Consider the following 13,110-nt stretch of genomic DNA (forward strand, 5'->3'; position numbering starts at 1 on the left):
TCTGCAGAACATGAGTATTTGACTTTAATTTTAGGTAGAGGTATCACTGAATATAACTTTTGCTTTTTTTTTTTTTTTTTTAACTTGAGAAATGGGTGGAGAAAATACAGTGCTTGAACTAAAAAAATACCCTTCAGATTTTCTTTCATTGAATTCCAGAAAATATATTACAATATTTAAAATGGAGTTATCATCTACATCTCTTTAAAAAGTTCCATATACCAGTCAAACTCTGTAAACAACATGTACACAAACTCAGGTTTTAAATTCCATGTTGAAGACATTTGTGTTCAAGCAGAAACCTCTGTACAGTTTATGTTGATAATTCATCACCAAATCGAGAAACAATGCATTGTATTAATCCTCAGCGAAGACAAATCTCTTCTGTGGAACTGGTTTTACATATAATCTTCATAATTAATGATTTTTAAAATAACGACGTATCCTTATCACCCTTTACAATGCCCTGGCTATTGCGGTCGTGAAGGTTTCGTAGGCGGTGTGAGATCCAGGCACCCTGTGCTGGTGTCCCCAGTGGCAGAGAGGATGGGGAGAGGCGCTTTGCCTGCCATGGGTCCTTCCAGATTGCAGGTGTTTGGCGCCGGGTTTTGTGTTTAGGGCTCCACAGCCCTTAGAAGCTGTGTACGGACCACAATTAGTCCTCCAGCCTGTGAGGGACTGGTTAGTTCTCCCCATGGTTTTCCCTCCATCTTTCTTCTTGCATACCTCTGAACGCTCCTGGCTGTATCCTTTACCCTCCTGGGGACCAGCTCCTGATGCCACCAAGCTGAGTTTTGCCTTTTTTCCTTAGCTGCAGCAGCTCACGTTTGCCTACAGTGCTGAGTAAAGCTGGCTACTGGAAGTATAAGTAGCCCCTACTGAACGTAGTGGCTATTCCTACGCTGCTTGTTTGGTTGGCCCCAAAGCTGCTGGGTGGTTGTAGCCTGTACGCACGGCTCAGGTACACCTAGCTCATATTTTTTGGGAGACGCCAGATCCCACATGCCCAAACGCTCCCAGTTGGATGGTACATCTTGGACAGGCTGTCCAGAAGGCAGCTGCATGGCTGAGAAGCAAGTGGGAAACTGCTGTGCTGATAGCTATTTTGGTATTTGCACGCAGTCCTAATTGATAGGGCTATTCATGTGGGGAAATAAGCATGTGTATTTGCAGAGTTGATGTTTTTTTAGGGCACTGAGGAGACAGACAATAGGAGAGTAACAGTAAGAAGAGCCAGAGTTATGTTACAACAGCATTGCTGTATTAGAGCGTTGCATTGTATGGGGCTTGAATTTGGTTTTTGCCTGAAAGGAAGCCCAGTGGACTGCAGAAGCTGGTATTTCCTAGTGGTGCTATTTCTTCTGAATTACAATTTGCGCTGCTGCAGGATGGGGAGACATAAAATAAGGCTTTGTGCGCACTTAGCAATTAAAAATTCCAGTGCAAGTTACTGTGGGGTTGTTTTGAACTCAGACAATTGTCTTATGCCTGAGTTCCTCCTTCAGTTTTAATTGGGTGTTTTCCACAGTTCCACAGTTATGCCTTTTAAAGGGATAAAGACATTCAGTAAGAAAGTTGGGAATAATTTGTATTACAAGACATGTAACTGTTGTTTCTGTCTTTGTTACAGTCCGCTGATGATAATTACACAGAAGATCACAACACTTGCATGCCAGTTACATGATGGTAAGAAAAGGAATCTTTTCCCATGTCCTGAAGACAGCCTTTTTATTCCAGCACATTCTATGGTTGGGTTACGGAGTAGGTAAATGTAGTTCAGCAAGTTGCTCCAAATGAAGAAGAAAAATACTTTGAGGAAGAAAATGAGAAACTTCAAGTTTTGATCAGTTCTCTAGGATCAAACTGTTTTTGCAGTAATGAAGACAACTGGTTTCCCCTTCGGGTGCTCTACTTCCTTGGGGCCCAATTTGGATTTTAGCTAGTACCAGTATCTGCTGTTTAGCTGCTACAGTGCATCTCCATTAAGCTCTCTGAAGCTGTTCTTGATTCTTAAATATCAAGAGTTGTGTTTTGATACATAGGTTCAGTCTTTAATGTTAATGTAACAAAAATATGCTATCACTGATATATTTGGTGGTAATATACTCCATGATTTGAGAGGTGGAATTCAATAGCATTTTCCCAGCGCAGGGAGAAGCATAGTTGCAAGCAAAATAACATTGTCTTCAGTCTTGTGCTGTGCTGTGACAAAGAGCACTATTATTTCCCAGTAAAATGCCTGTGTCCAGTACAGTGCAAAGGCTAGAAATGTCAGTTGTCATCAGTACTGTTATTGCTGATGTCTACTGATGTTGCAGTGTGAATTTCTGATGGTCCAAGGCCCATTACATTATAAGCTGTAGGTGACTAAATAAGCAGCCTGCTATAGAGTTGTTATGATCTGGGATTTAGGTGATGGCCACACCACAGACTGCAGGGTCTGGCATTGTTTGCAAGCCAAGTTTACACAAATGGGCCTAACGCTTTTAGCTGGCTATAATGGGTGCAGCTTGAAGCTTGGCTAATTAACCTTGTCGTTGACATTCATGTTGCTGAGGCTTCTCTGCTTCTGTTATTTAAGCTAGCCAGCTCAGGTATCGCTGCGTGCCACAGCGGTGTGCACCCTAGAAGGTAAATAAACAAACAGAAAGGAAAAGGTAACAGCAGAGGCAGGAGTGTTTTAAGCAAACCAGAAATCCTGCAGATTAATGGTGGTGGAAAAGGCTCATTACATTGTGAACATCCATATACGGGGCAGTTGATCAAATGGAGGCAGCTTGCAGTTCAAGCATCAGTGACAAATTTCTATTTGTAAAAATTTAACGCAGCTGCCCATAAATGGAAGCAGACAAACAAAATACCCAGCCCTTTAAGTAATTAAGTGCTTAATTGTCTCCCTGGAACTCGTGCCCTCCCAGTATTTACAAATTGAAATAGTGGAGAGAGAAATGAGCAGCTTATCAGCAGTCTTTTTAGGAAATGGGTCTTGTGTGTGTGTGTTGGTAATTATGGCCAGTCCGTTTAGAACAGTAGTGTTAATTGATGCCAAGCCCCTGATTTTGTGAAGGCGTATATATGTATGCTCAGCATCCAGTGCTGTGACTCATCCCACGGTGAGCTGTTCCGCTGAAGCCAGTGGGATTCCATACAGGATGCGCAGCTACAGCTTCGGAGTGAAGGTTTTGAGCTATTTGCTATGAGCAACTTCTGTTTACACACTGGCCACCGTACAAGATTTCTCCATAGTTTTCCTGGGATGGCGAGTCTGTGCACTACCTCTGGCCCCAAAGGTCTTGTGCACCCAACAGGAGGTCGCCCTTCCAGTCTGGTCCTTGTACAATTCCAGACTATTACCGATGTGTGTGTTTAGGCTTGCTCCAGCAGCAGGCAGCCAGGCTGCTTGTTCACACCAGTGGAGCTTCTGTTCCCCAGGAGCCCGTTTCTCTTCCACTGCCCACTCCTCCTGCTGTGAAATGCTCCATTTCTCACCGAGGAGCCAGCGGGAGGCTTGTGCTTAAATGAGCTAGCAGCTTCTGGGAACAGAGGTTTTTCCAGCCCAGGACTGTTAGTAGAGGCTGGTGGGGGTCGCTGCCCGTTGGTGGCATTGCGAGTTGCGTTGGGTGTATGGGAATACTACGGCTGCTCTTCCTCACAGTGTAGCAAGGGTGAGAAAGGGGAAGGAGGTAAGGAACTGGGTAAAAAGGTGGTGTAGAACATGAATATACTTAACCTAAAAGTTAGGAATTGAGCTGTACTACAGCCACCTGTGACAAAGAAATCTTAAAGCTTATGGCTTTAGAAAGCTATCTGTGGGATGCAAACATAAGGCTTTGGGGATAGCTTTTACTGTTTGGCTTTTGGGAAGATCTAATGTGACTTTTTTCTCTCTAGGAATAGGACGACAAGCTGAGGAACTCACTGCTGAGCAAAATCGGCTTGCTGTAAAGTAAGAATTTAATTCCCCTAGTGATTTGTGTTTAATTTCGTCCAAAGAAGTTTAGGGTTTGGGTTTTTTGTTTGGTTGGGTTTTTTTCTCCTTGGCAATGTCAGGACCAACTTAGTGGCCCGGCCACGAAAATGTTCCCTGCTTCTTCCCAGTCTGTGATAAACCAAAAGTCCTACCTGCTTTTTCTATTGGCTTGAGCAGTTTTGGTTTTGTAATGCTGCTGTCAGTGCCCTCCTTACACAAACATAGCTTCTTTGCTGTCTTCATTATTTCTTCAATCCAGGACTTTGGCCTTTATCACCCTGTGCTGGTCAGTAAAGCACCAAAGTACTTGGCAACATCTCATTGACTTAGATACATACTCCACGTACAACAAAACTAGTTTTTGCTGAATCACAACTCTTTTACATTCAGGCTAAGACTGTACTATATGGACTTTTTGGCTGTTGTCTTCATCCTATCTGTGATATGTTGTTTTTCCAAGTAGAATGCTCCCCGTCTGTCAGCAAACCACTGCATAGTAAAAATCCATTTTGGTTTGACTCTGACACTTCAAGTACTGCTTTTCTTTACCATAATTTTTGGAGGCTGAAATTTTACTTTTCCTATCTCCCTCAGTAATGTTAATACTCCTAGCCTTTCATGTTATGTGACTAGTCTTCTCATTCTTTAGAGGGAGATAGCATGTTGATCATATGTTTGAGAGCCTTTTATTTTTTCTATTTTATCTTTCAATAGAAGTGCAGGATGCAGGTGAATTATTTTTTTTTTTGAAGAATTAGTGTTACAGACTTAGTCTTAGAACCATAGCTACATTTCACCATGAAGTATTTGTTTAAGGCCAAGGAAATTATTTCCTTCATTTCCAAGGCAGAAGATTCAACCATCAGAAAATCTGCCTATAAGCTTCTAAAAGTAAGAAGGGAGGGATTTCTTGAAAAGCAAAAATCCTGTAGGGAGACTCGTGTAACATTTGCTGTGACCCATAGCCTTGTGTCTATTTTTAAAGCTCACAGCATAACGTTTAACTGCAGTGGGCCCTTGTGACCATATGATTAATTCTAGTCAAATTCTCACCAAACAGGCTTTTTTTTTTTGCCTTTTTTTTTTTCTTGTACAGTAGATGAGCTCATAATAGAAAAGTACATGCCAATAGCTCAAGTGTCGGTGGCAGACAAGTCATAACTGAAGAGTTTTAAATCCCCTTTGGTAATACAGCCTTTTGTCTTCCCTCCTGTTCTTGGTCTGTTTTTGTTTCTCACTCATCCTCTGCACATTCCTTCGTGCATTGCTCATGTCTCCCCACCCACCCATGTGCAGAATCTAAGTTGAAACTAATGACTTTATTTTTAATCTTACGGTAGAGCTCAGAAGCCCAAATCATGGACTCAATTTTGCGGAACAGAAAGATGAGCCTTACCCCAAATTGTTTGCTGCATGTTTCTGTGAAATGGTTTCACCAGACAACATATCATTCGGGCACTAACATCTACAACAACCAGCAGGGTGGATGCAGAAAATCCTGGCTAAGCTAACTGTTTATTCAAACTAATTCCACTTCAGAATAAAAGTAGGCAACAGCAAATGTTTAACTGTTGCTTAGTTTTTCTGCTAGAAATTTATGTTTTGGTCTGAAAGAATTTTAAGTGGGTTTTGGTTTATGCATGTCCATCTGTGTCTTGGACAGGAAAGTCTTGAAACACTGTGCCCTAGTTTCTCTTCTCATCTGGGTACTCCTCATTTACTTGGACAGTGACTGTTAGCACATTTGTGGAGAGCACTGTGTATCCCAGTGCAGAATTTAGATGTTGGTGTTTTCTGCCACATAAAAAAACCAAGCCCAACAATTTACAAATTGCACTAGCAGCGAGAGGCCTCTTTTCCATCCTATTGATCTGTGGCAGGGACAGTGGATCTTCTTCATTTTACATCTAATGCAAAACCCTGCAAGGAACTTGTGGGGGATATGCACTTGCAAAATGGAAATAACGAACACGATGGACTTTCTTTGACTTTCATCTTCAGCTGTCTTTTGATTTATGTGTTTTTTCCCATTATTTCCTTTTCCTGTTTGTGATGCAATACAGGCAATTACTTCCTTTATTTGCACAGTAGGACAGAGTCCCTTTTCGTTCTCTTCCTCTATGTCTCACATCACTCTTCCCATTTTTCAAAAAGCTGAACTGAAGGGTGGGTGAGAGCTTCTCTCAAGCCTGAGAGTCCTGGTCTTAAATGCTCCCTGCCCTGTGGTTTGCATAACAAGGCAAGGTACTGCATTGCACAGCCTGGTGAGACCAGTGTTACTCAGCTTGTGGTCTGCCAGCCGTTACTGGTCCCTGACATACTGGACAGATGTCCAAAAACTATTACCAGTTTGTCACTCCTGGTAGTGCTGGCCTGTTCAAAATGCACAAGTCAATTTGGAGTGGGCATGTAAATTTATGACTGTTTCTAACTAAAAAGTTTCTAGTAATAAGATTACAACTTTTCAAATCAGTAGCATTCATTCACCTGTAGCTTAAGCACTTCCACATTACCCTTGTTCTGTCTGCCATCTGCCAGACATCACCAGGATATAAGAGAAGCTGTGCTTCATCCTCTCCAAAACAGATCTAGTGAGGTTTCACCTGGGGGGACAGTGGCAGGAGAGAGCTGGGGACTGAGGCAGACACTACAACAAAAAGCATTCAGGAAAGCCTTTGCTGAATTTTACCTTGTTTTGGTTTTCTTCTCTTTTGTCATGTGTGGATGATTTTCACAGGACAAGACCTTCTTTACTGGAGTATTTAAGCTATCTCCTCAATTTTATGAGCATCATAGCTGGGCCTTGCAGCAACTACAAGGATTATATAGCCTTCATTGAAGGGAGGCATGTGCACATGAAACTATTAGAAGTGAACTGGAAGCAGAAGGGTTATGACAGACTTCCTGATCCTTCTCCAACTGTAAGTTTTAAAATGACAAAGATTTATTGCAAAGGCCAGGAGAGTACAGCTTTGTAGATGATTCTCATAATTAATAACTAAGAAGAAAAACCATTTTTGGATTATCTTTCCAGTAAACTTTACAGTGTTTTTTTTCTGTGAAGTGGCTGCTGTTTTTATCACAGGGTCAGGGGTGAAGGGGCTAGTGTCTTCCTCTTCAATTCCCCAAATGCAATGCGTTTTGCTTGCAAAATGGGTCATTGGTTAATGGATGTCCTTTGTGCAGTGTTGGGAACGGTCTGCAGGTTCTGACAATGACAAGTTGCAGTTCAGCTCCAAGCAGAAGAGGAAATGTCAGGAAAAAAAAGTAAAATCTCACCCGTAGTGCAGGAGATGGTACAAGTACATGAATCACAGGTAATCAGAAACTGTAGCTTGCCCAGGTGCTTTGCAAGAGAATCTCACACTTTAAGATGACTTGGACGTCATTTTTCACATACAATTAACACTTTTTTTTTTTTTAATATTACCTAAGACCTTCTTATAAAATGAACTTCTTGTAAGGCAGGATAACATAGCATGAGAACCAGATTCCTCTCTTTTACCTTAAGGTGACACTGAATGTGTAGCTTTGAGTGTGTGCAGAATTTCTCCTCTGAAATTATGTGCTTATATATACCTGATTCCTGTTGCACATGGCTGTGTTTCTACTGACTTCAGTGGTGTTACTTCTGACTTACATTAGTCTGACTGAGGTCAGAATAAGGCCCATATTATGTTAGATGCAAGTCAGCAGAGAATACTAAAATTTGCATTGTAACCATTTAATGATAATTGAACATTATTTTATTCCTGAATATAAAGAAGATATAGAAAGAGTACTTGGGATCAAAAAATGCATTGTCGTTTCAATAGTATATTGCACTTTTATTAGTCTTTTGAGAACATGAGTCAATTTTTACATGGTACCCAGGTGCCAGATTTACCTTTTTAATTATGACTGTATCAAGGAAAGTCTACTCATGATGTAGGTTTGAAATTGAGCTTCTACCTACTGACATGACTGTCAATAATATTAGTATATAGAAAGCTAGGGAGTGGTAGTAAAAAACAGTGTGGCGTAGCAGATACCCTATATCATGGGAAGGTATGCATGCTGTATAAGACGTATGCTTTTTGGACATGTGATTTTTAGCAAGACCTCTGGATGGTAGCTGGGCAATAAGACCTACAATTGTTCTGAATACTGGCGGGTTTGGCTTCTAGGACGAATCTAGTCTTTAGTTCCAGGAGATGATAGTCCATATAGGAAATATTTCTCCTTTACATTGCAGGGTTTGTTTTTAGTTTGTTTCCTTTCCCATTTGAGGACCTTCACTAACTGATGTAGGAGTCTCTTGTGAAGTTCATCACCAATTTTGACTTCTAATTATCCTTTTTACCTATCTATAGGTAGTTCAGTAAAACAAATTAGACCAAAGCTTTGACTGTGGCCTTTTCTTTGTTACCTCTTCTAAATTAATTATCAACTTTGTCACTGCTAACTTTATTGGTTCTTGAGGCACATTGTTTTTCTATGTCATGAGTACTGCCTTTTTTTTTTCCCCTTAAGCAAATGTTTCTAATGAATGTTTCATTGTTATTTGTGCTTTTTAGGGAGCAGTGATGTACAAGCTGTGTATCACACTAGTATCCCTCATTTTATTCTTGACACTTACCAAGAACTTTCCCATGGCATATATTATTGATAATGAATTTCTTGATAAAACACCCTTCTTATCAAGACTTGGTTACCTGTACGTTGTAACACAGGCGGCAAAACCAAAGTATTACTTTGCATGGACATTAGGTAAGTCTGACTACATCATTTATTTTTGTAGGTAACTAATAAGTTTATAAATGGGGGAGGAGGTCTGAAACATTGGGGCGTGAAATTAGTCTCTAGACCTCTATTTCCCGTGAGAGATGTACACATGTTCCTGTAGGCAGTGGACTCCGCTGAAGTGGGGAGATGTCAAAAGTTTTGAAAAACATGCATAAAATTTCTCATAGCTTGTCTGACATCCCCTGCCTCTGGAACCAAATCTGCTTTTCAGCTTCTTGCCAGTAAAGTCAATGTAACAATTTCTTCTTACTTAAGACTTTGTACCAAAATAATTTTTACAGGAATTCTTAGGAAAAAAAAGTTTGCCTCCTCTAAACCTTGATTTTTATGCTTTATTCATAATTTGCAGTTGGGAGGTTAAAATTGGTCACGCTGGCTCAGGCTTTACAAGAACGTTACAGTGCAAACAGACCTCTCTCTTCCTTTAGGGACATCTTTAGCATGTGCATCTGTATTTGAAAGCTGTAGTGCTTGTTGCAGGGCTGAAGTTAGGCTTTGCCTCTAAGGCACTTTGTGATCCTGTACGCATTTTAGCTTTGAGCGGTCGGGAGAAAGGATTGAACAACCATGGGGAAAGTGGGGAATGAAGGACATGTGGGAAGGACCCAAGAATCTCTGCAAGGAAAAGAAGGAAGAGGGATCATTATAGAGAGAAGCAAATTTCTTATATTGGGAGCCAGCTAGACTGGTGGCCAAAGTAATCTTTTTGTATTTTACCTTCTTCCTTTTAGAAGTCATCTTTCCCATCTTTATGTGAGGAGTCAGTCCTTCTAGGCCAGGCCAAAAATTGAGAGACTGAATGGTTTTTGCTGGTATTACAAGACTTTGTGTGTAGGGCAGATCCTGAAAGCCCAGCCAGCAATGTATACACCTGAAACTGAGAGTGTCATTGAGATGGGATGGAAAGAGCAAGGGAAACTCATTGCGAGGCTGTGATTAAATTGCTGGGAATAAAACTGACAGATCGAGGGAAGACAGCCAAGACTGGCATGTGTGGGATGGGAAAGCCTTTGGGATAAAAAATTGCTTGCTCAGAAACTTATTTTTGTGAGATCCAATGTTAAATTGTTGCCTCCATTTTTTCCGGCATTAAAAGTCCATTATCAAAGAGATAAACTGAACTTGTATTTGTGACATGACTAAGCCATAGAGGCTGTAGAAATATCTTACAAATGAGGGGGTTCTGGAAAAGCATGCATAGCATACTGGAGGGTGAGGCCTCTATTATTCACATTGCAAATCCAGGCAGCAGAACAGCAGACACTTTATCCTTTCGCAGTTAACTCCCGGTGGCATGGCCCAGGGCATTACGAAAGTGCCTGCTGAAACGGCCGATAAGCTCTTCCTGTCCTCCGAAAAGGACAGTCACGCTATTGTGCAAGAGCCGCGCTGCCGAATTCCTCCAGATCCATGGAAAGATGGAAAATTCAGCTTCTCGCTGCATTAGTAATAGTCATGGAGACATGGCTGCAAACCGAACTCAGAGCTGTCGATGAAACCAGTTTGGGACTGAGAGCTTGCATCCAAGGAGCTGTGAAAGCGATATGCCAGAGCTGTTCAAGTCAGCAGGGAAAACTCTGCCGGGCACTGCGGAGTGTTGGGGTGTTGTGAGCAGCTCAAGGGTGGGCAATTGAGATTCTTCTGCGCTTCACACCTCGCTCTGCAGACAGCAGCTTGGGAAGTGAGAGGCGGATGGGTCTGCTGTATTATTACGTCCCTGAAATTCTGGTTTCTTGCTTTTGGCAAAGAAGCACTAAGCATTCCCTGCTACCCTTGGAGCTGCAAGGAGGAGCAAACCCAGGAGTCCCCCTGCTCTGGGGTGACAGTTAAGTGCAACTCCAGTCTCCGCAGTTGGGCAGGGTCCTTACTGATCTCATAGCAAGACACTGGCAGGCCATAAAGGAAATATAATTTCAGAGAGGGTTATTGGGTTTTTTTTGGTTCGGTGGTTTGTTGTTGTTGCTGGTTTTTTTAACAGGGAGAGAATTAAGAACTCGGAGACCTTTCTTTCTATCAGTAAAATCTAGCTCGTTTAGTAAAGTGGAAAATAAAATTGAAAACTTCAGGTTAGAGAAGGTTGCTCATTTATTTATTCATTTATTGTTACTCTTGTTGCTTTTAATTAGGTTCTCTCCCTAATTTTGTGCTTTGGGACTCCTCCGTGAGCTTGTGCTTGTATTCATAGCACTTACAAAGCAAAATCAGTTTTTGTTCTTGGGAAAGAAATGCTGACCTTTTTAAAGCGTAACTTAACCAGGCTTGTATTTTGTAAATATCTAGAAGGAAAAGCCTTACCTGTATTTTCGTTTTCCTTTTTCTTCCAATAATCCTTGATGTTGGCTGTACCTAGTGAACCAGAGGTAATGAGTCCCTCCTGTTTTCTTAATACAGTGAGAGAGGATTTCTGGCAGGGGTGCATTAAAAGCAGGATCTTGAGAACCAGTGAGGAGATGGCTCCCAGGCAAGGCTGAGAGGGGAGGTAGCTGACCAGCGCCCTGGGAAAGAGCAAGAGCGCAGCATGTGAAATGCCTACCGTTACCCAAGCTTTTTATTTGCACTTAAAGTAGTTAAGTCCGTAATGGAAATTACTCAATATTCGATTTGTAGAGATGGTGAGGTACTTAAGGAGGCACTGAGTGACAGGATTAGCAAACAGCTTTGTCTGTGGAAGTATGAAAGTAAGTCTCAATTAAAACAGCCATGTTGGAACTCTTAGTAGGAATGGTAAACATATCTTTGAGACACTACAGTTTTTCTGAATTCTGGAAAACGCTGTGACATCCAGGTACCCTTTTGAGGAAAACGCTAATTCATTTTACGTCAACTCTTGTATATCTACCTCAGATAGATAATAGAGGCAAAATTATGGGAAAAGTGATTTCTATCCACTGTTGTTTTATTTTTATTTTATTTCTTCTGCCCAAGGAGTAGCTAGCCTTTCCTCTTGAGGAAATGACTCTTGTGTTGTCCTATAGCAATGCCCCTTTACCAAGGGGAAGCTTCTCTTTGAAAGAGAGGATGCTAATTGCTACAAAGCTGGCTTGAATGTGTATTTGGTGCTATACTGACTTGTAAGAAAACACGGCTCCTCCAGAGTCTGATTTGACCTGTTTTGCTTTGACATTGCAGCAGATGCAGTCAACAATGCAGCTGGCTATGGATTCAGTGGTGTTGATGAGAGGGGCACTTTCCGCTGGGACCTGTTGTCCAATTTAAATATCTGGAATATTGAGGTGAGTTAAAGGAGTGGCTGCGTTGACTTAATTATAAAGAAATGGGCATGATAACGGAGTGAAGCTTTGCTGGAAGGAAGGTAAGTCCATGCCAGCAGGCTGCCCCTCTTTAACACAGGGAGGTTTTGTATTTTATCTGTTGGGCAGATAAAAAGCATCTGTCACACAGCCTTTGTCATGCTCTGTATTCAGGTTGCATTTCTAAATAGTTTATAGAAGGCTAATAAATGATTAATCAGATGTTTAATAAATGAGCAGTCAATTTCTGTAGATTGTGACTGAGTTCAGCGGGTCAATAAATTGCTCGCAGCTATGATTCTCTACCATCTGTGGTGTATTCTGTTTAATTACTTCTAACAGTCTTCCACTTTTGTAACCCAGTTGAGATGGGTGGTGGTAGTGGAAGAGGCCACCACGAGTGGGCATTGCACAGGCACTTGCAAGGGCTGGGTCCCTGCACATGCCTGGAGTGCCTCTGGTAAACGGAGAAAAGCAGGGGTTGGAGAGATAATAAGTACAAACCGAGCAACCTGAATGGGAACTGGCAGGGCTTACTGGGTAGAGCTTACGTGGCTGCTGATCTAGAGCTCCATCCAGCAAACCACACTGTTTCTCAAAACATTTGTCACACATGTTTCTTGTGACTGCAGTATACTTTCAACACCCGTTAGTCCCTTGTAAGATATTTGTGTTTGTTTCTCTAATGCAAAAGATGGCCGATGTAATTTGTTTGCCCCGAAGAATATTTTGTGAATGCCAGTGGGTTGTGAAAATGTTTACGTGACTGAGACTGCTTTCTAAGGGCTTCTTTTCTTTAGAAATAGGAGGAGCTTTCCCCTGTAATTCTGTAGTTATGATTTTAAAAGGAAAAGCAGATGAAAACAAGTTGACTGAATGATCTGTGACTAAGTGAATGTGCTGTAATAGCTCTTCTCAAAAATGAAAGAGCCCCTGTAATTCTTCATTGAAAGATGCCAAAGCTGGAAGTATCATTATACATTCTCTCTTTCTCAGCATCCTTCTCTGTCTTTTTTTTTACCTTAATTAATCCTCAGTATATATCTCTTCTTGAGCGGTACAGAATACACAGCCCAGAAATGCTTTATACTCTTTGATGGCGGC

General features: G+C 41.5%; 1 protein-coding gene across 4 annotated transcripts in view; it reads left to right on the top strand.

Annotated features, from left to right (window-relative positions):
* MBOAT1 (membrane bound glycerophospholipid O-acyltransferase 1) overlaps positions 1–13,110 on the top strand; it is a 58,689-nt gene that overhangs the window by 36,761 nt on the left and 8,818 nt on the right. For all 4 annotated transcript variants that reach the window (XR_012653737.1, XM_075052238.1, XM_075052240.1 and 1 more), the window contains 5 exons: positions 1,631–1,686; positions 3,892–3,946; positions 6,708–6,891; positions 8,527–8,719; positions 11,885–11,988. Coding sequence is in view for 3 of the 4 variants with exons in the window: in XM_075052238.1 (XP_074908339.1) it covers positions 1,631–1,686; positions 3,892–3,946; positions 6,708–6,891; positions 8,527–8,719; positions 11,885–11,988 (592 nt within the window). In the remaining variant the exon portion in view is untranslated. The remainder of the gene's footprint in view (positions 1–1,630; positions 1,687–3,891; positions 3,947–6,707; positions 6,892–8,526; positions 8,720–11,884; positions 11,989–13,110) is intronic.

The sequence above is a fragment of the Buteo buteo genome, chromosome 20 (assembly GCF_964188355.1).
Source record: "Buteo buteo chromosome 20, bButBut1.hap1.1, whole genome shotgun sequence".
NCBI classification, from domain to species: Eukaryota; Metazoa; Chordata; class Aves; order Accipitriformes; family Accipitridae; genus Buteo; species Buteo buteo.